This window comes from Syngnathus floridae, chromosome 2 (assembly GCF_059516105.1).
Source record: "Syngnathus floridae isolate MCC-2025c chromosome 2, RoL_Sflo_1.0, whole genome shotgun sequence".
NCBI lineage: Eukaryota > Metazoa > Chordata > Actinopteri > Syngnathiformes > Syngnathidae > Syngnathus > Syngnathus floridae.
The window spans coordinates 26,782,574-26,806,971 of NC_142414.1; the positions used below are offsets into that span (position 1 = coordinate 26,782,574).

Genomic DNA, 24,398 nt, shown 5'->3' on the forward strand with positions numbered 1-24,398 from the left:
TGCAGTCCCATTTGAGGCCAACAAGATCAGGCAGGCTTCTGAGAGGGCACAAACATGACTACAAACAACATGAATCAGCCCTCACATCTGATAATGAACAAACAACTGTAGTGTTTTGACCCCAAACAATCCACTTTGACCACTTCTCAAGCTAACCACAATATTGATAAAATCAGCTCATAGGACCAGGAGCGTTGATAACCCTTGCTTACGCACAGATAAGCAATTTCACCAATTATTGTTGCTTCATGTGAACAATCTTATGCTCTTGGCTTTGTTCCTCACTTCAGCCGCAAGAAGGAAGGGTGGGGGACTGAGTCATAATACACGAGGTATCCTTGGAATGCTGTGCTTTCCACCTCATTACCATTTTTCATTCATCAGCAGGGCCTTTCATGGTGATTTCATACCATATGAACCAATCGGTTGTCTGTTGTAGTACCAGGACTGACCTGTAAGAGTCAGCAAGGAGACGCAGGGCAACTGGGACAGGAAAAAAAGAAGAAAGTGTTGTTATTGTTTTTGTAGTAGATCACCATGAATCCCACATGAGCAACTGCACAATTCTCGTAGGGATATAGTCGTTTTTTGGTTGCCAGCACTTTAGACAATAATGGCAGCGTGTTGAGTTATTTTGAGGGGACAGTAAATTTACAAGATTACATTGTTGCAAAGTGTCATTGCTTTACTTGCTGTAGCATGGAAATATGATATTTATAACAGTGGTTGTGCTGTACTCTCTTTTGTAAGATACTCAGGACGCTGTTCGACCTCTACAGAAAATAAAATAATGATATAATAATATAATATTTTTTGTCCAATTTTTGAAAGGTCCGAATTTGGAATTGTGCCCCACCTTTGTTGTATCAACAGACATGAGGCAGGACGACACCTTGGACTGGTCACCAGCCAATCACAGGGCACATATGGACAACTCAAACGTTTTCAATGAACCCTAAGATGCATGTGAGAGGAAGACGGGGTGCACGGAGAAAACTCACACAAGCAGCAGCAGATCCAAACTCCACAGTGGAAGGAGAGAGTCTGTTTTCAAACCAATGACCTCTGAACTGCGAGGCAGATGTGCTAACCAGTTGGCCACAGTAGCACTCATCTTTTACTATTCTATTCTTTGGTCAGCTGCGCTCGGCTCGCTATGACCCCGTGACCCTAATGAAGCGGTGTTGAAGATGGATGGATAATTACTTAGACCCCCCCATGATAACTACATTGAAAAGCGCATTTTTTTTAAAGAATTAACTATTTTACAAACGCATTTGAACTGTAAAAAAAAGAATTAATAACTTTTTTATTGAAAAGAGTATTTTTTTAAAGTTATCAACCATTTGAACTTTTTTTTAAACTTCATCTACAAATGATCTGGGTGACCTGTGGTTTTAAATATCAACCACAAAACGTTTGGCCACCTCTACTTCTGTGCCACTTTCTTTTGAACGTAGTGACTTAAAATTCCCGACGGTTCTTGAATGCAGCAGCGGCAAAGGTTTCTCAGGAGGAGTTTTCCTCCTCCCCCCTCCCTCCCCTCCCTCCTCCTCCTCCTCCCACGCACCCACGCGCACATTCCAGCATGCAGGCGTTCCTGCTTTGTGAATGAGTGTGTGCGCGTGCATGTGAGTGAGTGTGTATGCAGAGCGGCGCTCCACAGTCGGTCAGTCAGTCAGTCAGTCGCAGCTCAGGAGCGCAAAAGGAGCGAGGGAGCGAGCGAGCAAGTGGAGCAAATGGAATTTATCACAGGAGTCCGACCGTTGTTAATATTCACCTACGTCCTCATTAATGGCATCCTCGTCACCCTGCAAAGCAAAGAAGGTGAGTTGTCACGTCCTTCTTCAAAGTTCAAACTTTCCCCAGAGTCGAACACGCGGAGTACGTACAAGAAAGTTTCAGCGTTTAAGAACACTTGAATCGTCTGTGATAATAGTTCATCTCAACATTCATTTTATTTTGTAATTGACGATTAGCGTGTTTTTTATATTTTGTACGAGTGGACAAAAAAAGAAATATATTTAAATTGAATTTTGATTCAATTTTGACGTAAATTCTGCTCCCAAACTGCCAATTTTCTCTATATTTTACATCTATTACATTTTCCCTTCAATTGAACAATAATATTCATAGCTAAATACCTGCATTATTTTCTCTAACCACTGATTTGAAAAGTCTTTTTATATTCACGACAACCTGATAAAAGGCCCATTTGTGACCATACTTTATGATCTTCACAATTTTAAAGGCCTTCTGAGGGAAACCGTAACTGCGATGTGACCCGCAATAAAAAAAAAAAAGACCGACACTTATCCAAGTTTACAACACATGATGACATTGTGTGGGTGTCTCCCTCCATCCACAGAGGTGCTTTTGGACATGAAGGCCACAGGAGGTGAGCTGGGCTGGTTGACTTGGCCTTTCGAGCAAGGAGACAAGCCCGGGGTGAGTATCGCTTTCGCACACACACGTTTTACACACTTGGAATTTGCCCGCACGGAGACTTTGCACAGGAAGGGCCAAGCCTGGCTTGTGTGAAATATTTCACCATTTGACTCGTGCGGCGAGCTGGCGAAAAGGTCGGGGCCTTTTGTGTCAAATGTGCCACTTGTTGGCCGGGCTCACCAGAGGGAAAGGGATTGAAGTCACCCGCCGAGCATGTCTGGGCTCTGCCAAAGCGGAGGCAGACAGAATAGCAGCTCCTCCTGAACTGGGAATACTTGTGGCTTCTTGCGGTTTGGAGGCTCGGCCTGCGCAATTGTACGTTAGCAAGCAATTAGCTTTTTCGGGCCGGCCTCTTTTTTTTTTTTTTTTTTAATGCTCACAAATACCGCTTCAAAATGTGTCACGGAAAATGAAAATTGTCTTTGTTGTTCCGCACAGTGTCGTGCTTATTATACAGTAGAAGAGGCGTGTTTGTCCTTTTTCATAAAGGTGGTTTCACACTAATTGAGCGGTCCAAAATGACTCCAAATGTGTGGTCCTTCTTTAAATGCTGTTTTTATTCCACTTTGTATACCAGGAGTGCTCGCACACATTTTACGCAGCAACTTTGTGTACACAAATTGCATACCTAGCTTGCCTTTAAAAAGCCCCGTGGGGCTAGTTGTTCCTCCAGCCAAGACTGTGTTCAAACATGTTGCGGCTTTTCCAGAAATATTTGTGGCAACTTTTAGTGTACAGTGTAAGCGGCGTCGGAAAAGTGACTGGAAATATTGTGGGATCTCGCTGAGCTTTCTCACGCTGCTTTGCTTCGGCAGAGGATTCGCGTTGGAGCAAAATGAATGAACGCTATTCACTTTTGCGTGTCGCCGTGACGCTAATTACCGCTGTGAAGGAAATGAGATCCAGGTTTAGCCTGTCGTGATTGAACCATTGTATGCGTGGTACGCTGTAAGTCATACTAAAGTAGGAATCCGATCCACACCTCCAAATTAGTGTTTGTCATGGAAACGGGTGTAATCGTAATTGAGGCGCTGGCGTGACATCAGAGGTGGAACAAAATTGACCTCTGCTATGGAAACACGTCTTGGCAGCTGCTTAAAGGGGACATATTGTGATTTTTTTTTTCTTCCGCAATTTAAAACCATTCCCAGGTGTCTTAACATGTCTGTGACATGATTTTGTCACAGCGGTTCAACATTGAATGGTCGCCATTTTGAGAAATTGAGTCCGGATTAGTATCTAAAATGAAATGTGTGGATTAGGCTTTACGATCAGGATTTTTGGATCTGATCATCGATCGGTTTTAAAAAGATCACCAATTTGATTAAAAGATGGACCAATCTAGTCAGTTAAAAAAGTGTTCATCACCTCTAAACTCTCTTCGTTGTCTTCCAGTGGGAGGTGGCTCAAAAGACCCTGAACGGCTCTCAGTTTTACGCGTACTCTGTTTGCAACGTCGGCGAACGCGAGCAAGACAACTGGCTGCGCACCACCTTCATCCAACGGCGAGCGTCCGCCTCGCGGGTCTTGGTGGAGCTCCAGTTCATCGTACGCGACTGCAACTCCTTCGACGGCGCCTCCATGACCTGCAAGGAAACCTTCAACCTCTTCACTTCCGAGTCGGACGTGGACGTGGGCACCACCTTCCGCAAGGGTCAGTTCAAGAAAGTGGCCACCATCGCTCCGGACGAGATCACCAGCAAGAACGAGCTGCACATCAACACGGAAACGCGGGTGGTGGAGAACCTCTCTCGGAAAGGCTTCTACTTGGCCTTTCAAGACATCGGCGCCTGCGTGGCTCTTCTGTCGGTCCGGGTTTTCTACAAAACGTGCCCCGCCACAGTGATGAGCCTGGCCTCCTTCCCCGAAACGGTGGCCGGCGGCGAGAACCAGGCCCTGAGGGAGGTGAACGGGATATGCGTGGATAACGCCGTCAGCGAGGAGCTTCCTCGCGTCTACTGCACCGTGGATGGAGAATGGGTGGTGCCCGTCGGACAGTGCCAGTGCAAAGCCGGCCATGAGAAAATCCAAGACGTGTGTCAAGGTAAGCGCTCGTCTCCGGATGCTGTCCGTCCGTCTCTTTGAGCTGACCATTTGGCTTGACTGTTTATTTGGGTTGCGAAAGCGTCATTTGCCGCGTATGTTTGTCATGGGCGTTATTAGCGTCGCTCGGTGGAATTCCCCCCTCGGCTCCTCCGCAATGGAAGGAATGCGACGTGTTCCAACATCATCCTTGACCTGGCAGCACAAGCTGACAATGAGGATGTGCGTGCCTTCTGCCCTCGACAAACTTTCATCCAAGTGCAAGTTCTTGGATGACTGAAGTCTATTTTAGGATCTTCAAATGCACTTTATAGTAATACAAACGCATTCAGAAAATATTTATTTTGAGGGAGAGCAAGAAAAATAAGACTAAAATATTGAACCCAAAAAATAAGATCAATAACAATGCCCAAACTGTACCATATAAAATGAATCTACTATTGCTTTCTGTAGGCCGAAAAAGCAGGATGATAGAGACATTCAATAACCTTTCTAATCTCTTCAGCAAAAATAAGTCTTATCGTAAAATATTTCGATCGTGGGTCGCCATCTAGTAATCAAAAGTGGAATTACATTCCCACCTTCACATGAAAAAATTGCAAAATAGGAGCCCATGGGCCAGGAATGGGTATTGGAGCGAGGTTTACCATACACCAGTTTACTTACATTAGTGTTCTTTTTAGTGACTGGAACGGATGAATGACATTTCAGTTTCTTTCAATGGGGAATGTTCTCTGGTTTCTGAACCGAACTACGCTCCAGTCAAATTCTAACAACCGCAACTGCCAGTTTGGACTGCAAAAACGAAACTGTCTCATTTTCAAGTGTGCAGCGTGAAAGCCTATTTCCATCCCTGGCGTGGGCCGCTGCTTTCAGGTGTGTTGCGCAACTGCATGCACCGACAGGCCTATTCAGATGACTAAACACCTCATGACTCCCATTAGTCCAAATGATTCCTTTTCTCGAAAACCTCGCCTCGTAAATCCTGCATCCCTCGAATAGATTCACACTTAGTTTGGCATAAAAATGCTCAAGTTTACTATCATTTTTAGCTGCCAGGTGGGATGAGGGAGGGAGGAGGCAGCGGCGGCGTGTCGGAATGAGAGCAGAACTTGACCAAAGTGAGCAAGAGGTTGTATTTAGAGGAGGGCTGTGATTTTAAAACAGACTGGAATGTAAAGGTAGGAGAACAATGAGGCGCTGTGTTTCCCACTCACCTCCCCAGTGCATTCCTCATCCGTTTGCCGGAGAGCAGTACTCCTTCCCAGGCAGCGCTCGGTGGTAATGGTGTGTGTGTGGGGGGGGGGTGTCGATGTGGGGTCAAGACCTCCCATAAAAATGAATCAATGCCGCAGATCCAAGATGAAGTCAAATGGGAGCTCCGAGACGCACACAGGAAGTTGGAGATGAGCGTGGAAATGTCTGCTCGTGCTCTCCGTCAGCTCTTCAAACGTTTGAAGATGGCTCAAGCGCGCGTTTGCTCGATAGGAAATCTTTCTCGGTGGGATGATCAAGTCCACCGATCGACTGCCGAGGAATTTATCGCTTTTTATGAACTGTAACTTACGTCTGTCAGCAAAATTGTTTGGAATGAAAACACGCGGCTTATTTTGGCTCTTCCAATCCGTGACCGCCACAATGTAGATAAATCAGACGTTGACTAAATGTTTATTAACGCTCCTCACAAATGTTTAGCTTTTAAACTCGGCAGCCCGATCTTATCGTCACAATAAACAAAGAGTAATACATCTGATTGTTTTTTCAAACATGTATTTCAAAGTCAATTAAAAGATGTAAAATGATTCCGCCTAGCGACAAAATTTCCATCTCAAGGCACCACTGTGCACTCATTTGATTGGCCAACACTCTTTCTTCATTTCCTATCATGACTTTCCTTACCCATAATCCTTCGTGCTACAATAAAATCCCTTATCATTTGTGAGCTGGCACATGGACGGACGGCCTTGGCTGCTGGACTTTGGGATTGCGTTTAGCCCTCCGGGTCCTCGGCTCATCAGCCTCATCACACTTAATCCCCGGTCAAGGTTTTTATTCTGGAACACACGATGAGAACTATTTGGACCGCCGAGCGCAGAATTAGCATCCCGGATGAGTCGGAGCCTTCCAGTAAAGTGATTATTGGTCTCACCAGAAAGTTCCTGTAAACTATTTTCTGCATCTCCTAATTTTCCACTCAGTCTCAAGTCTCCACGCTCATCCTCGGATGACGCAACGACAAAGTTTGACTTGTGCGGTGAAAGATGTGAATAGCTAGTAATTGACTTGGGTGTGTTTGAGTAACTACTGGTTTTGTGTGCCCCCCCCCCGAGTCATCTCTGCATATTCCCATCCTTATTTTGAAGTGTTTAACGCAAAGACATGCGCTGGCGCCTAAGGCTAACAAGCAGCCAAACAAAGTTTGCTGGTTATTTTGTGGCCGGGGTGCAGGAGTCCTGAATATGACACCAGCGGTGTTTGAACATCACTTGTGCAGCAGACCTGATGGGAACATTTAGAGGACTTCTGAAATTGGGGTTATAGAGGGGTAGATATTTAATGCCAAATCCCCGGAAATTAGGAAATGTTCTCAATTGGACACTTTCCATGGCAATTATGTGAATTAACTGGGATTGAGGGTAATTTAATGGAAAGGTATCGTATTCAAGTCGAAAAATAATCGTATTGTTTTGTCACAAGCAGACGTTTATACAAAATGAGTTGCGGTGTGTCTGAAGCTCACTCACTTCTTTGTACTCACAAATTTTGGCTCGCACAGTGAAGCATAAAAATGATGTGATGTGACTGATTCCAGTTTCCATCCTTGAAAATGGCTGGAATCTTGCAATTGTAGTAGAAATCTGATTTATATTTTACATTTTGTCTAAATAGTTTGATCCAAAGTATTTGCGTTTCATAAAGTCACGACTCAACACTTGTGTTGCTTCTATTAAGTTTGAATTTGGTTGGCTGCTACTTCATGTTTTTCTCCCACGGTTGTTAGCCAGTATTGACCAACTTTTTATGACCAAAGAGGTTTACTTCTAATCTTGTCTGAGTCCAATTGTTAGGCAAGAAGGAGCACTGAATGAAAGTATGAATGGCTCTCGCTTTGTTGGCTTCTTGTGCCAGCCGTTGCGTTTTCATGTATTTCAGTTCCATTTTGAGACTTTTGTGACAGTTCATAAAGTTAATTGAGCATTTAAATAGCTTGACTACTAAGTGCCATTATGTTCGAGTGAACTTCCTCTTGAGCTTTTTTGTTTTTGTCCTGTGATAAGTGTGGAATTTAAGCGAGGAAATGTGTTTTGAAACATCCTGATAAAAGCAGGTGTGGTGATTCACGGCCATTTTATTTATTTATTTTTCTTCCTGCTTTGTCCCAACTGTGTATTTGTAATCCCCTTAACGGTATAAGACCAAAGTCTTACACCATTTCACTTTATCTGCTCAGGCGTGAACATGGCCAATTGGATTTTGTTGACCTGTGGTGGATGTCACATGTCGAAAAATTGAGATTTCTGTCATGGCGCTGGTCATCTCGATGGAGGTGCTTTTTCTTTTTTTGTATATATAAGCACAGTTTCTTCAGATTTGGTGCCAAAGTGGAATCTGGCCGACGGGCGAGGGAGTTCCTTAAATAATGTGGGTGGATGATAATGAGCGCTTTCAATTCATGTCATGTTTTGACAAGAGAAGTGAAACAAAGCTGTACACAAGCCAACAGGAAATGCTGTAAACTGGTGCTTTTTTTGTTGCTTTCTAGTTAGTTCAGTTGTGTAATCATTTGGAGCTCTAGCGTGACAGAGCAAGGTGCACCTGCATGACTAAGATCGGAAAAAATGTATTTGATGCTATGCTATGAACCCACAACAGAGGACCGATGAGCTCAATTTGAAAACAGTTTTTTCCCCCCCATGGGAAATTGTCTCTCTGTTCCTGGTTTAGAGCGTCATGAACGCTTTATCAACCAGAGTTGCCATGTGTTCTGATTTGTCCATATTTTGTTACAGGCACTTGACTCGATTTGTTCCACAGTTACGGATTAAGTCAAAAATGTTCCAGAGTGAGCGAGTAGGTGCTTGACACATAGTTTATGATTGGCTGACGATATATCGACTCTTTGGTGTTTGTTGCTATCTTATCTCGTATTCCTCAGTATAAACAATTGCTTTATTAGTTCTTTTTCCAAATATGGCGCTAAGATTTGCAATTAAATTTTTTTATAAAATACCTTTGCCAAAGGAGCATGCAGCCCACTTAAAAATATTTGCATCATAACATTTTTCACCAGATCTAATTTTTGTCATAATTTAAAAAAAAAAAAATTAAAAAATCACCACATTGACATATATTACATGTGAAGACAAAAATTAATCAATTTAATTTAAAAAAACAGCACAATTGCTAATTTAGTTTAAATTACATCAGCCAGTTCTACTGATTGTGAAGGCTCTGGGCAGATTAGACTGACATGGCAACACGGAGAGGCTGAAATTTGATTGGACAAAAAAAAAGAAATCAAGCACCCATAACTGCAAGCAGTCCAGCCAAAAGAAAATTGGTGTAAACATATATAAAATTACACACAAAAACCCCAACTTCCTCTGATGTGTGAGCTGAGGTTTCACGAGCTTTGTTGGGTTTGTGTGTTTTTCCGTATAGAACAAAGTGGATTTTTGCGAGATGTATAGATGTGGTTTAACGAGTACAAATTGTTATTGGCTGTGTTTTTCTGGTAGAAGGGAACTTGGGAATGGTATGTGTATGGGTGTGTGTTTGTGGTGGTGTAGCCTGGTGGGGGGGGCGGGGCGGGTCGGGGCGGGGGGCGTCACTACAATGTGAAGCGTATTGTGTTCTTCTGTTGTGCGAGGTGAGCTCAGCACTTTCCTTCCCAGTGTGTCATTCATCTCCTCATCTGACAACAGCCAGCCACCCGTCCGTCCGTCCGTCCCTGCCAACAGGACGAGCGGAAACCGGAGGCCACCTAATCCCTGGTTGACTCCCCGACCCGTTTGGCTCAGAGCTTTCTATTGTGGCCTAGCCGCACTCAGCCACTTTCATAGATTTTTTTTATTGGTGCATTTCACCAGGAAGTCGAGAGCATCGGGGGGGGAAAAAGTTGCTGTGTTTGCCACCTGGCTATTCTGCTTGTTGACTTTGCCAAATAAGCAAGGCTCCTTGTCATTTAAATCTTAATACCAAAGTTGCTTTCTTCAGCACCGACGCCGTCGCTGCATTCCATGTACAAGTTATAACGTGTTGTCTGCCATACATCATTTTGGAAAATGATTGCCAACAAGCTTGTCGAAGCGCTTAGACAAACAACATTGAAAAGCCACTTTGTTATGAAAAATGGAAAAGTAACCATTGATAATATTCAATAGGAGTACTGTCAAGTTTTTCCAGATTTACTGTTGGTCATTATTACTGTTATTTTGACTGTGTTTTCCCGGTATACAATCCAAACAGTCAGCCTCCACAACTGTAGGTGGCGCTATGTTCCCTAACTCACAAGTCTTTGCAGTTTGAGCCATTGCTTGGTGGACTTTTGATTTGATCATTTTAAAACAAGCTGGTAGCTGGTTCAAATTATTCATCTCTCATATATTAATATATTAACATGACCCTGCAACTTTTGCAGATACTTCCTTTTCCAAGTCTTGGTACCCTCCAAAACTCCCAGAAGAGGCTTCTCGTCTTACTCTGTTTTCACCCCGTCCGGTTTGATTTACCCCAGACAAGTTGCAATAGCTTGACCATGCTTGTTAGTTTCACAATGACAATTTATTTTTGGACCATTTTCGTCAAATTTCCACGCAAGTTAAAAAGTCAAGCTTTAAGCCGGTCATCCTATTGTTTAGTCCGCTTCAAAGGCGACTTGACTTCAGAAGATCTTTTCACCGGGTGGATCCCATCCATCCCCTGTTGCCGGTGGTCCGAGAGGAGAAAAGAATGGATTGTATTTGTTAACAGCCACATGAAAGCCCGAGTGCAATTGTGAAACAGATGTAATGCCCTCACAGCTGCTAATCCTTTTGGCTAATGGCCGACCGGCCGACCCCCTTTCATGCACGCGCTTCCGCCGTCCTCTACCTACCTACCACCACCTTTTACCTCACGCAAGCTCCCCCAACAGACCCCCCCATTGTTCAGAATGCTAATGACGTGTTGTCACCCTGCATCGAAGCCGAATGACATGACATATTGCCGTCATAGTCAAGTAGCCGAAAAACGGAAAAGTCACGGATAATGATTTACACATTTATTTGTTCTCATTCATTCAGTATGTTTTTGTGTTCCTTGGCAATACTTCTACCCGTTCCTTCCCTCCTCGCTGCTAACATGATTTTGTTTGACTTGGCCGGTGAGTTTCGGGAAGCCACGCACACTTTAACTCGCTGCTGCCCTCAGGCACACATGACCTTACTGCCAAACTCCATTGTGCCCCCCCAAACCCCTACCACTTAGGCCTCAGGTCTCGGGGGCAATTCGCCCTGTCAAGTCTCCATGTTAGCCATTCATCCATCTATCCGAGCACGCATTCATCACTGTCACCATCTCATCCATCTTAACTTGTGCAGACGCACCGACCGGGAGGGGCACGTCGTGGCTCCAGCTCCTGGACTAGATGGGGCGGAGGGGGGGGGGCTCCCAGAATGTAACAGGCCCCTTGCACTCAGCTTCAATAAACAAACAGAGCGGCTGGAAGTTGGCGGAGGCCTCTCAAATGACAAACAGCACTTCAAGTTTGGAGCGCTGAGCGGGGAAAATGGGTGCCTTAAGTTCATCACATGTTTGGAGTCTTTTAAAAAGGCTTTTGTTCACGGTCATATCTGGAGTCTTTCATTTTGTGTTGTCGCCAGCTAGACTCAAGGCTGCCGCTTCTTGGTCACGCTTACGGTGTTTTCTTACTTTCATTGAATCCTTGAGGAAGGAAGGAAGGAAGGAAGCGCTGCGTCAAACTCACGCTTCCTGCTTCCTGTCATGTCCCCGAAACAATCCGCCTTCTACGCCGACTGTTGCCCAACTATCCTCTTGGTAAACAACTCAGTGGTCATCTCCTGCTCAAAAAGGGCTTGGATAGACAACGTAGTTAGTAAGAACACGTATTTAAAACCACAAACACTGCTGTTAAAATCTGATTGCTGGAGTGTTTGGATTAGCGTAACTGAGAAGCTAGCAAGTGTTTTGATTAGCGTAGCTGAGAAGCTAGCAAACGCGTGTTGAAGAGACATATGTCTCGGCATTTCTTTTGCTTGCCTCATACATTCTTGATATTCCAAGACAAGCTTGCGGCTAAGGTGGTGGAGCAAATTGCTCATGTTGCTACTTTAGTCCGGCAATACTTGCATAAAATGTTTATTTGGTCTGGTGGATTTTTTTGGGGGAAAAAAAAAAAAACTTCCAGATTGATACAGCTTCTCATTCTACTCTGTCATCATGTCCTAGCAGCTCTGCGGCTTCCATTTGGGAACGTTCAGTCTCCGTTCAAGCCGTATTTACCTTGACTGAACATTATATTGTTTAGCTTCACCACACCTTGCAGTCAGTCACACCTTGCGTATTTAAAAGCTCAGCAGTGAAAAGGATCCAGTGTGAACCGGTACAAAATCAAACCCCGTTAACAATAGATCAACAATACGTCGTTGTTACGAGGCTTAAAAAAAAAACATTTTAGCACAGGTTGAACGGCAAAGTATTGTCTGCAAGTTGAGACTGAGAGCCATTGCAAGGGCGAGTCACAAAAAGACAGAATTAGTTCATTCATGGATGCATCATCTCAATTTTGCCATTCAGCTACTTTTTCGAGAACAAAGTTGTGAGAAAAAGAAAAGCACTGAAGCACTTAAGTTCATCCGTAAAATCTATTTGCCTTTTTTTGAACGTGATTACTATCAAAGGTAGTCTACGTGCAAATTATGACAAATCTGAATCTTTGATATCAGCTTTAGCTTTTTCTTGTCAGCTGAAGAAAAAAATAAGTTTGTTTTTGTGTTTGGTTTCATTTCTGTCGTTTATTTCTTGACAACATTGAATCCCTCCTCGTGGAGACAACAAAGTCAACAAGGGAAAGGAACTGAAAGTGTAGCCGTGCGGCTTGTTATGGTTGGGACCTCCAGTTGCGCACTGTTCACTGGAATGCATCTCCATGTGACTGGAAGGTCGCTCGAGATGCATTGCAGACAGAAAAGCCAGCCTGTCGTTTTTTCTTTCTTTTTTTCACTTGCCATGTGGCGTTTGGGCAACTCCCATCCATCCATCCACCCATCCGCAAGGCTTTTTCCCTCCTCTCTTAGCACTTGAATGGCGTGGCATTCTCCTCGCCTGCTGCTTGCCGGTGAATAGCAACGTTAATGGCTTAGCTGGGGAGAGGGGAGGAAGGAATTTGGGGATTACGAGTGTGGAGAGGTAGAGCTATGAATGCCACTTGCGGGGCAGCAGCTGCTTTGCCTTCTCAAAAGCCCGAGCGAGCGAGCGAGCGAGTCAGGTCTGCCCTGTGTCTTTCTTTCTTTCTTTCTTTCTGTCAATCCTCGGCGGGAGTCTCAGCTTCTGCCAGGGCACCTCTCTTGGCCCGGTTAATAAGTAGAGAAGCAGCTGGCCGAGGCAGAGAGGAGCTTCTGTCTTATGGGGAGGCTTGAGTGACACGCCGGCGCATTCTTTTCACGCAAACTAGTCTTTTTTTTGTTCCTGTGTCCGCCCTTTGAGTTAATGTACTACTTCACCAGGAGCTCGTCTGTTCTACGTCAAGGAGTCAATTGATATGATGCAGAGTGGTTGCTCTCTTTTCTGCCTTCTAGATACAATTGAGGCTTGAGTCATATTTTTGATTTGAGGAGCAATTGGGTAATTGAGATTTTTTTTTTTTTTTACACCAGGCACATAGGTTTTATTAAACAATAAAAATGACAATATAAAGGAGTTTTTATGTCATGCTATAGCTATCCAATATTTTAGCATTCAGGTATCGCACTGGAAATGTTATTCAAGAATTGTGTGTTTTGGTAAGCTATATTTTGACTCATAAGATTTCACTCGCAGTCATGAACTTTATTTTTGAAATTTCTGTCCAAGGTGCAAAATGTTTCTTTTGTTGTTCATCTTATACTCACTTTATGCGGTACGGCCAGTCATATGAACAGAAGTTCACCAGTGAAATTAAAATTTAGAAATGTGTAGATGAAAACAGATCAAAATGGACATGCAGTGAAAGTCAACTATAATAACTCTCGAAGACACAAAATGCTCATTTTCACTCGCAAATTGCAATGCAAAACCGCTAATTTTGAGCCTTGTCGTGGAATGCGATTTTCAACTCACAATAGCTCCAATTTGGGGAGGAAAAAATAGATTAAATTCAGCCAATCGGTGGCTTTATTTGGTTTTCTATAAATACGTATATATTTTTTGGTGTGCAACTGAAAAGCAGTATGTCGATTAGTCGATGAGGTTTTATGATTTTTTTTTTAGGTGTTTTTTTTGCACCACTGTAAAAAAACGTTTGAAAAGACACCTCACCTCTCCTCTGATTGTAGTTCAGTCGGCGTCCTGCACATTTGTCTCGTCATCTCGTGTTTTATACAGAGGACTTTCGACTTGCTCGTCTGCTGCTGGCGTTATGGTCTGGCGACGGCAGCAGATAGGCGAGTCAAAAGTCTTCTGTAAACTGGCTGTTTGGAAGACACGCCATGAGTCCATTTCAATGGCTTAAGTCAGCTTGTGGTCTCATCGGTTTTCGGACGGTCCTCACGTTCATTTGCAGCTTTCTGCCACGTGTCTCACGAGTGGGCAACGTATGTTGGCTGGCTGGTGTGAACGTGCCATGGTGTGAAGACACGAGCAGCGGCCGCCATCGCTGCCGCCGGCGGCGGCGGCGGGCGGAATGTCGGCGGCCAAAAGAGGGCCCCGTCGTTTTCACTTTTTATGGATGGCACTCTGGGACATTTCACGCCGTATTAAGTTCATATTTCATCAGGCCGACGCACAGCGGGGGCAGGCAGGCAGGCAGGCTACCTGCAGTTCTGTCCACTAAAGCCAAACGTGTGAGAACAAGTGTCACCTTATCTGGGCCATACGCTTTGAAAAGCATGAAGAATGTGCCAGAATGTTGAGTGCCCTTCATTCATCACAACTTGACAATTCAGTCGCGTTTCAGATGTTTACAAAATATTTCTCAATCATTAAACAAACAAACAAGTCAATAGTCATTTCACCACCATCATTCGTTTAGTCACAATATGTTCTCTACCGAGTTTTTGTTTTCATGACACCCCTAAAAACGCTGGTTTAAAAACAACCCAATTTGGGACCGACTCAATTTGCTGGGTTGGTTTGCTCAAAGCAACCCAAAGTTGGGTCAATTTGACTTCCTGGGTCGATTCAAGTTTCAACCCAGCAGTTCTTTTGGCTTTCAACTGGTTTTGTCCAAGGGACTAGTACTATTATAACCAAGAAGCAACTCGGGGACCAATGCTTTGACGGAATATTATTTTATTTTGCACCGAAGTAGGATAGACCTATACAGGCCATTGATTTGCATCTGTCTATTTCTCAGCTACATTTGACATCATTTGGATGGGTAAATCAAAATTTGCTGGGAAATAAACCAAGTTGAAATAATAAATCAAATAATAAATAATAATAATAAATTATTTTCCATTTCCAATTTTGCAGACCACTTGCAATACCGCCACGGCCCACCGGTTGACAATCCCTGATACACAGGCTCAGTGTTTCATATAGCACAGATGTCCTCGTCAGATGGAATTGATTTGAAAGTTTCACACGGATGATGCATGACTGGAGCTTGTAGCCTCGCACGGCACTCATCTTGCCGCCGTGGAATGTGGGACGACTGGTTGCCTTTGTTACGAGAGGCAACCGTTTGCCGTGTTACAAGACGTATCGGTGGCAGTCTTGCAGCCGTGGCGAGATGTAATGACTTGAGTCCACACTGCGCAGCCCCTGTTTTCCTTCTCATATCTCTGTCACCTTTGACCTTTGCCTAATGAAACGTTCACCGAAGCTTGGTGTCTCACACACAAGAGGTAAAAAGTTCACGGTGGTGAAATGTTCAAGGCAGCCGGACCGGCTTGTGTATGTCCCACGTAATGTTTGCCTCAAGTCACACTTGCAAATGTCTTTTTCTTCTTCTTTGCAGAATGTCAGCCCGGCTTCTTCAAAGCGGAAGCTTCCGGTGAGGCGTGTCAGCCGTGTCCTGCTAACACCCAAGGGTCGGGCTCCGGGGCTTTATTTTGTTCCTGCATGGACGACTTCTTTCGTGCCCCCACTGACCCCCCAACCGGACCCTGTTCAGGTGATGACACGTCCTGATCTCCTTTTTAACAAGTGTGACCTCATATGGACATAAGTATTGGGACAGGAAATACGGCTCGCTAAAGTTTTGTTTGGCTCAGTCTTGCGAAAATAGAAAAATGAAGGCTTATACAAAATGTATACAAATTTTTCCAAAAAGAGTTTAATTATTTTTTTATTTTTTTTAGAGTAGTTTTTTGTTCCAAAAAGTTTTTCCTCCAAGGGTCACAAAGAAAAACAAGGGACACAGTAAGTCGGCAATTTTGTTGTGTGACAGCCATTTTGGGAAAATTTCAGGGCTCATTTTCTATTTTGACAAACTCTTTATCGAGAAATGAGATCCAATCTGAAGCGGGTGTCCTGGGCAGATGTTAAATTGTGACATTTTGATCTGCATCAGTCATTCAACTAGTGGTGCATCGGATTGTCACTAGCTGCAGCAAAATATTAGATCTTTCTTTGCAGAGGATAAAGAATATATGCCTATATGAGTACTGTGTTTATAATAAAGTGAGACCAAGGCTAATTCATTACCTTCATAGCGTTTTGGATTACTTGTTAGCATTAAGTAAACCAAGTAAATAGCTAACTTTAGTAGACGCTGCCGGCAGTAAAAGGCCCCCTAATTTTGCCAAGCCATGTTTAGCATTTGAATCTCTTCCTTATTCTTCCTTCCCATGCGCAGGCCTCCCCTCTGCTCCCAAAGACCTCATGGCCACCACCACACAACTATCGGCTGGAAAACTCCTGCTTTCCTGGAGCCCGCCAGATGACAGCGGAGGTCGAACAGATTTGACGTACAGCGTGGAATGCCAACGCTGCGAGGGCGCCACCTGTCAGCCGTGCGGAGACAAGATCCACTACGACCCATCCAGCTCCGGCCTCACCGACACCAAGGTGTCAGTGAGCGAGCTGGACGCTCACCTCAACTATACCTTCATCGTGGAGGCTCACAGCGGCGTGTCCATGTTTGCCAGTCCTGCAACGCCTTCCACCAGTGCTCTGACTACATCTCTGCACTACACAGGTGAGGAGGGATGCTTTCTTTCTGTAGTCTTATAATTTCTTCTGGAACTAGAAAAAAAAAACTGAAAAAGTCCCCCCCGTTTCCTCAGAACCCCCCAAAATCACCTCCGTTCGAATGGTGGAGAGAACGGCCACCAAGTTGTCCATCTTCTGGGACGTGTCCCCCCGACCTCGTTTCCAACCTCGGCCCTTCCGCTACAAGCTGACCTATCGCAAGAAGGTGCTTTGCTTCTTACATTTCAAGTCACACTATTGCAACAGCACATTTGTCCTTTCAAGTGAAGAATTTCTTTGCAATTTCTATGAATCAAAGTCAAAGGTATGCAGAATAAAGGTGATTTTTTTTTTTTTTTTATGCGTTCAAATCTGCACTACTAAGCCCTGCGGTTTTAAAATAGCTGAGACACGTTTCAGTGGATAAAGAGAATGTACTATAGTTTTATTGTGATATAGCAGGGAAAAAGTCCAGAAACCTTCCACGGGAAGTTGAGCGGAGGAATTTTGAAACTACGCTAGGGGTTGATGAGAGTAAATGTAAATGGTAACAAAATTCTTGGAAAAAATGGGCTAACATAAAACCGGATTTCCACCCTAAATTTAATATATATTTTTTTAAACAATTTAAGGGAAATCTGCTCAAACTATGATACTGTACAAAATATTCAATTAAAATCTTTGACTTGATATTATTTGTGAAGAGTAAAAAAAAGTTCCTTCCAGTTAAAAGCCAAGAAATTATTTTAATTAGTCAATTAATATAAATGAATTGAGACGTAATAATACCAACACTTACCAATAAATAAAAATGTTGCAAATTTGTCTAAATTCCAAAAATTCTTTCTGCTACACGTGTCATCTGCCAGATAAATTGACTTTTAAATTATTTTTCAGACATTTGTGAAGCAAAATGTGGCCTGATGTTGATATCTTTGTTGAAAGCAAATCGGGCTTACTTGAATGACTGTGTCCTCTCAGGATGACAATCTGGATGTGACCACCTACACGGTGCTGATCCTGGAGAAGAGTTCTGTCGAGATCAGCGATCTGGCCCCAGGCACGGCCTACCTGTTCCGGGTGCAGGCCGTCGGCAGTGACGGCAGTCCCGCAGGTTCCAGTGTGGAGGAACAGTTTGAAACCTCATCTGCAGGTAGGAATCACTCAAATCGCTTTGACACCTTTTGCAGCGGCGTGTCTTTGATTCACGTGTCTTTGCAGAACCGCTAACTCAGACCAACCCGGGGCTCATTTTCGGCGTGCCGGTCGCAGGCGCGGCTATCTTGTTCATCCTGGTGGTGGTCGTCTTCCTCCGCAGACGGTCAGTAAGCAAGCGCTCCTCTTCCTGGACAGGGCCTCCAAACGGCCTTTGCATTCAATCGCTTGTCACCTCTTCTTTTCTTTCCTCCTTTTTGTCAACTATTTGAATCTGTGCCAACCCTCGAGGGAACAAAACCAAAGTGTTGCACGTTCACGGGTTCTACACTCGGCATTGTCGGGGGCCTTTTTGAAAGGCGACAAGACGGATAGGCCTCTGAAGCGTTGTCGTAGCGGTCTGAAGGTTGCGCTCGTCCACCTTCCTCCACCTTCCTTCTGTCACCTCTTTGAATCAATGGCTTCGGCAAACACGGCCCATCGTTAGCGCTGATCAAAGAGATGCTTTGTGAAAGCCGTGACAAAGGTTGCTATGTGCCATTGATATTAAAGCGGGCGGGCGGGCAGGCGGGCCTGGTGTATGAGGAAGCACAAGATGCACCCCATCCCCCTCCAGACACTTAGCTTTCAGAACGACAGATGATGGAATTTATTTTATACTTGCACAGAAAAAAAAATACAAATTTTAGCCGCCCTCATAGCCAATGGTTTTCTTTCCATCCTTTTATATGAACAATTAAAGAATAGCACGAAGCCAGCACGTTCTGTATTTAATTATATTTTTTTAGGTGTTGTAGGCACCGGCCGAATTAGAGGTGGGCTGTGGGGGCACTGCCCCCCCCCCCTGAAAAATGCTAGAACCTTCAGGATCCAGGCCAGCTAATTGATTTTTGGTTATTTGCCAATTTTTTTATTTCTGTAAATTTTTGTCATCATTCCACCCACATCCTGACCAGCATTTCCTAAAGAATTTTAGGGGTTGTTTATCTATCTATCTACCTATCTATCTATCTATCTATCTATCTATCTATCTATCTATCTATCTATCTATCTATCTATCTATCTATCTATCTATCTATCTATCTATCTATCTATCTATCTATCTATCTATCTATCTATCTATCTATCTATCTATCTATCTATCTATCTATCTATCTATCTATCTATCTATCTATCTATCTATCTATCTATTTTTGACTTTTGTTTTGACAACCCCTTGAGTCAATCAACTTAACAGGAGGTTCAAACCAATCTTCAAATGAGCTCCCATTCAATTTGTGGTCAATCAAAGTGATCTTTTGTGTGTCTTATTCAGGAAAAGAAATTCTCACACCAGACAAGGACCGGAAGACGCATACTTCTCTAGCTCAGGTACCTGAAAATAAGAAAAACAATCTTTCTTTCTTCTCACATCGTTCATGTCATGACCCTTGGTGTCCTCTGACCCCTTAGAGCAACTAAAACCCCTGAAGACCTACGTGGACCCGCACACCTACGAGGACCCCAACACAGCCGTACTGAAGTTTGCCACGGAAATCCACCCCAGCCACATCAGTAAACAGAAAGTCATCGGAGCTGGTGAGTGACAGTCGGCCAGCACGCTGAGTGATGTCGCAATCCCCAGCGGGGCTGTTGACACAGCACCTTTTCCACCAGTTGACTTGTCGACTGACAGCGGCTTAGTTCGGTAAAGATAACAATCTACCTGTCCCGTAATGCTGACTCTTGTGATACATCGGCCCCTCCCCATCTCCCACGCGTGAGATGTTTATTCAAGTGGGAGTTTTTTTTTATTTTTTTTCTCCCCTTCCCACCCCGGTCGGTTCCCATGGCCGAACCCCCTCCCTGCCTTTCTCCCCCACCTCCCACACCACAGGCCACCCGCCGCTTTAACAACACTCAACCTTGAACACACCTCAGCGGGAAAGCCTCGAGCCAAACAGCCACACACACGGTTTCTTTTTTTCCTGCATCCATTTTACACAAATAAAACTTTTTTCACAGACGTCCGTATGTTGTGTTTGACAGGAGAGTTTGGCGAGGTGTATCGTGGTATTCTCAAAGTGCCAGGCAGGCAGGAAGTGGCCGTGGCCATCAAGACGCTGAAGCCAGGCTACTCGGAGAAACAGAGGCAAGACTTTCTGGGAGAGGCTTCCATCATGGGGCAATTCTCCCACCAGAACATCATCCGCCTGGAGGGGGTGGTCACCAAATGTAAGCTTGACTTTTTGCAGTTCAAACATGGTTTCACTTGTTTCTTAACATGCTCTTATGTTTGTGTGCAGTTAAACACGCCATGATTGTGACAGAATACATGGAAAACGGAGCACTGGATAGATATCTCAGGGTGAGTTCACACTCAATTCAAATCGTGGGAGAAATGGGATGTATGGTGGCCCAAAAAACTCAAAAATAGCTCCATGCTACACTTTCATAATCCACAGCCATTTTAATTAGCTCCATCCATTTTCTATACCGCTTCTAAAAATAAAAAAAGAAATTTGCTTCATCTGTTAACGTTTTTTTTTTTTTTCCCCATCAGGACCGAGACGGTGAGATTTCCTCCTTCCAGCTCGTGGGCATGCTTCGTGGCATCGCCGCAGGCATGAAGTACCTCTCTGACATGAGCTACGTCCACCGCGACCTGGCGGCTCGCAACATCCTGGTCAATAACAACCTGGAGTGTAAAGTCTCAGACTTTGGTTTATCCCGAGTGCTGGAAGACGATCCCGAGGGGACCTACACCACCAGTGTGAGTAGAAGTACACTACAGTGGATGGCTTGGATTTGAAGGCACGTCTGGAAGAGTTTAGTGGCATTTTGATTTGACAGGGAGGGAAGATCCCCATTCGCTGGACAGCTCCGGAGGCAATCGCGTACAGGAAGTTCACGTCAGCCAGCGACGTGTGGAGTTTTGGTATCGTTATGTGGGAGGTGATGGCGTTTGGCGAAAGGCCCTACTGGGACATGAGTAATCACGAAGTGAGTTTTTTTTCTTTTAAGCCGCACCTTATGTCGAGCCATCGCTTGGAGTCATCAACGGCGGGGGGGCTAAATTGTCCGCAGGTGATGAAGGCCATCAACGAGGCTTTCAGGCTACCGGCGCCCATGGACTGTCCCTCGGCCGTTTACCAGCTCATGCTGCAGTGCTGGCTCCAGGATCGCTCCAAGAGGCCGCGTTTCGGGGACATTGTCAGCCTGCTGGACAAACTCCTACGGAGTCCAGACTCCCTTAAGACCATTGCTGACTTTGATCCACGGTAAGCATTACTTCAATAAAATCATACAAATGACATGACATGGAAGGGGAAAAAAAATGAACTGTCGCTACAATTTATGAGGTGTGTCTGAAAAGTTCCAGGACAGGGTGTTACTTTTGATCCATCCGTTTTAAGAGTAGAAGATAGCGGCAAGCTAACAAAAATGGACAGGGATCATAGGGTATAAATTATTTAAAAAAAAAGATGAATGGTAATAAATAATCTCTATTTTGTAAAAGTGAAGACAATTTGGAATTTTTGTATCCATGTACGGGCCAAATATAATGACACTGCAGGCCACATTTGGCCCACGAGCCAGTTTGACAACCGTGTTGTCAAGAAACAGTCATGTCACAGTCAACTGTCTTTTGTGTGTCTGTGTGAGTATGTAAGAAGCCAGGTCTTTTTTTTTTTTTCTTTTTATGACACTGAAAAGAGACAAAAGGCCAACTTTGTCATATCTCAATCGTCACTTTTCCCCCTGACTGCTCCAACTGGTTTTGTGTCTTTTTCTACTGTTATTCAAGTCATTTGCTTTGTTCTCCTTCTTCTAATAACCACGGGATTGACTTGTTGCAGCGTATCCATCCGCCTGCCCAGTGTCAGCGGTTCAGACGGCTCGCCCTTCAGGTCCGTGTCCGAGTGGCTGGAATCCATCAAAATGAGCCAGTACAGCGACAACTTCAGCTGCGCCGGCATCGTCAGCATGGATCAAGTCCTGCAGATGAAGAACGAGTAAGTTGGACATACGCTCATGTTTGCTGACGCCACATATTTCTTTTATATTATCGTGGGGGGAGTGTTTTCTTTTGCTCGATACGTTCTATTGAGAGAGTGTGTTTTTACTCTCAGCGGGACATCTGTTCCCGACTTGGTCCAAGTCGTTTCTTGAATCTGCTAAATGGCTGGCGTCATTCTCATCGGCAGCCTCAGTCAGAACTTGACAAACGCCTGTGATGGAAAAAGTACGAAGAAAGACGTGGCGTGTTTTTTTTTTTGAGGTCACGCCATTTTTTCGTTCTCTCATCCCTCTGCCCACACACTTTGCCCTGAGCGGCGCTTTTGCAAAGCCTCAAAAAGTCACTTTTGGCTGTTGAGGGCAAACTGAATCTGGCTCCCGGCTTTGAAAGGGAAGAGAACATTCTTGACAATTTGAAGGTGTAAGAGGAGTTAAGTCTTATCTTCTCACATGTATGGGAACACTTAAAGTGAATTGAATGAAATTGCCCAAACGTTTGGAGAAAAGGCTTAGTCAAGCACATCATATCTGCTTGTTTGGGGACTATAATGAGGGCCAGAGGTTTTTCCGAGCGGGCGAGCAGCCAAAAGGAAGCCGCAAGAGGCGGCATCTTTCCTGCCTGCTGTACGCCGTTCACATCTCAAGTGGCTGTGATTTGCAATGATTGCCAAGCAGATGACAAAATCCTTTCAAGTGTTTGTCGTGGCCAATGGTGCGATTGCGCGCCTCCATCTGCAAACACTCTCAAGGCCACCGGCAGCCAAGTGAATCATTGTTAAATCATTAAAGCCGCTAATGAAGGCTTTGCCCGAAAAGTGTCGTCCTTTCATGTTGTTACGTTTAACCCCGCTCCACATGAGCGGAGGGCGAGCGGATCTTTAATGACTTCAAGGCACGGGAGCGTGAAAAGTCGAGGGCTTGCTTGCAAACGCTCACAAGATGTCATGTCGCTTCCGTCACAGGGACATCAAGAACATCGGGGTGAGGCTGCCTGGCCATTTAAAAAGAATCGCCTACAGCATTTTGGGCTTGAAGGACCAGACCAGCACGCTGAGTGTGTTTGCAGTGTGAACGCCATCACGGAGACTTGAACTCAAAGCACTGAAGCTGAAAGGCCCCTTTGGACTCCCCAATTGAGCTGGAGCGATACCGCAGGGGGCAGCACGAGCAAAAACAAACATCCCGTACTCACGCTCGCAGCAAACATCGGCCAGCGATGGAGGAAATACGCAAAAGGACTCAAGTACTCATTCCTTGTTTTTAAAAAAAAAATAGAAACAGCACTCGTGGGAATGGCTTCGCATGCATGGAGCAAACGCAGAAGGTGTGGCAGTGAGGGCGGGGCGGGAGAAAGGGAAGGGCCCAGCTTCCACTTCCTGTTCATCGGGCGAGGACGTCTGAAAGTAGCTGGAGATGACCTAAACTAAACTAAGCTATAATCTTGTAAGCAAAATGAGGCTTATGTATGAGGTACTCTGTAAATAATCCACTTTTCTTTGTATTTGGGAATTCACCCAAACCACTGGGATTAAAGAATTTCTAATGTAGCACTTGCTTTGAAAATATTGTGGTTTTGGTTTGTTTTAGAAAGTGACAGGAAATGGCTTGTTATGCTTTTAAAAATGAAAAGCAATGGTGCAAATGAGAAGGCGCTCGATCTGATCTGCCGGTAATGAAGATGGAGCGGGTAAGCGTTGCCAGAATGCTAAAAAAAAAAAAAAAAAAAAAAAGATGTCAAGAGGATGAGTCTTGTCGCGGTGAGGATGATTTCCGACTAAATAATAGTTTGGCCTTGTCTATTTTTGTAAACTACACCCACATTCTCATGTGCTGTTGTGGAGAACATGGGGAAGAAATGCTTTGACAATGAAGTGCCTGTTTGATTTTGTTTTTTAATTGATGACTGCAAATTATTGTGTTACTGATGTACACTTTTCTTGACTTGAATTTTTCAAATGATCCTTTTGTAGATGATACATGTAGCTTTGGATAAGGGATTCTTTTGGTGTTACATATTATGATGTCACTTAACAGATCATTGTGTACAGTTTCCATGATTTCTATCCAAAGCCATTTTAGCTTCCTCTCCAAAAATGATCTTTCGTCAAAGACCTTCCTTTTTTTTTTTTTCAAAATGTATTTAATAGTTTATTTATTTTTTACTTCTATTTATTCAGCCTGATAAAACACTGAGCTTGGATTATAATTGAAGGTGGCTCTGTCATTAAAAAAATCTGTGTCGCATTTATAGCTGAAATATTCAAAGTTCAGTTTGCTTTCATGCACATGTGGAGCAATAAAGTCTGGAATCCTGATTTTTGACACACAATGCTGTCGGCCTTTTTGTATGTGAACTTTTTTTGCATGTACATAGAATGACAGTTCTGCAAAGTGAGAGTAATGAGATTTGGGTCATTGTG

General features: G+C 44.2%; 1 protein-coding gene across 1 annotated transcript; it reads left to right on the forward strand.

Annotated features, from left to right (window-relative positions):
- Positions 1 to 1,574: 1,574 nt before the first annotated feature.
- Positions 1,575 to 24,307, forward strand: epha2b (eph receptor A2 b). The gene is made up of 17 exons (XM_088369805.1): positions 1,575 to 1,827; positions 2,369 to 2,448; positions 3,844 to 4,492; positions 15,650 to 15,805; positions 16,490 to 16,831; positions 16,920 to 17,050; positions 17,806 to 17,977; positions 18,046 to 18,145; positions 19,295 to 19,350; positions 19,432 to 19,557; positions 20,008 to 20,193; positions 20,265 to 20,326; positions 20,522 to 20,731; positions 20,812 to 20,961; positions 21,046 to 21,239; positions 21,819 to 21,974; positions 22,941 to 24,307. The coding sequence occupies exons 1-17, from the start codon at positions 1,740 to 1,742 to the stop codon at positions 23,047 to 23,049; spliced, it is 2,967 nt and encodes a 988-aa protein (XP_088225931.1). The 5' UTR covers positions 1,575 to 1,739; the 3' UTR covers positions 23,050 to 24,307.
- Positions 24,308 to 24,398: the final 91 nt, after the last annotated feature.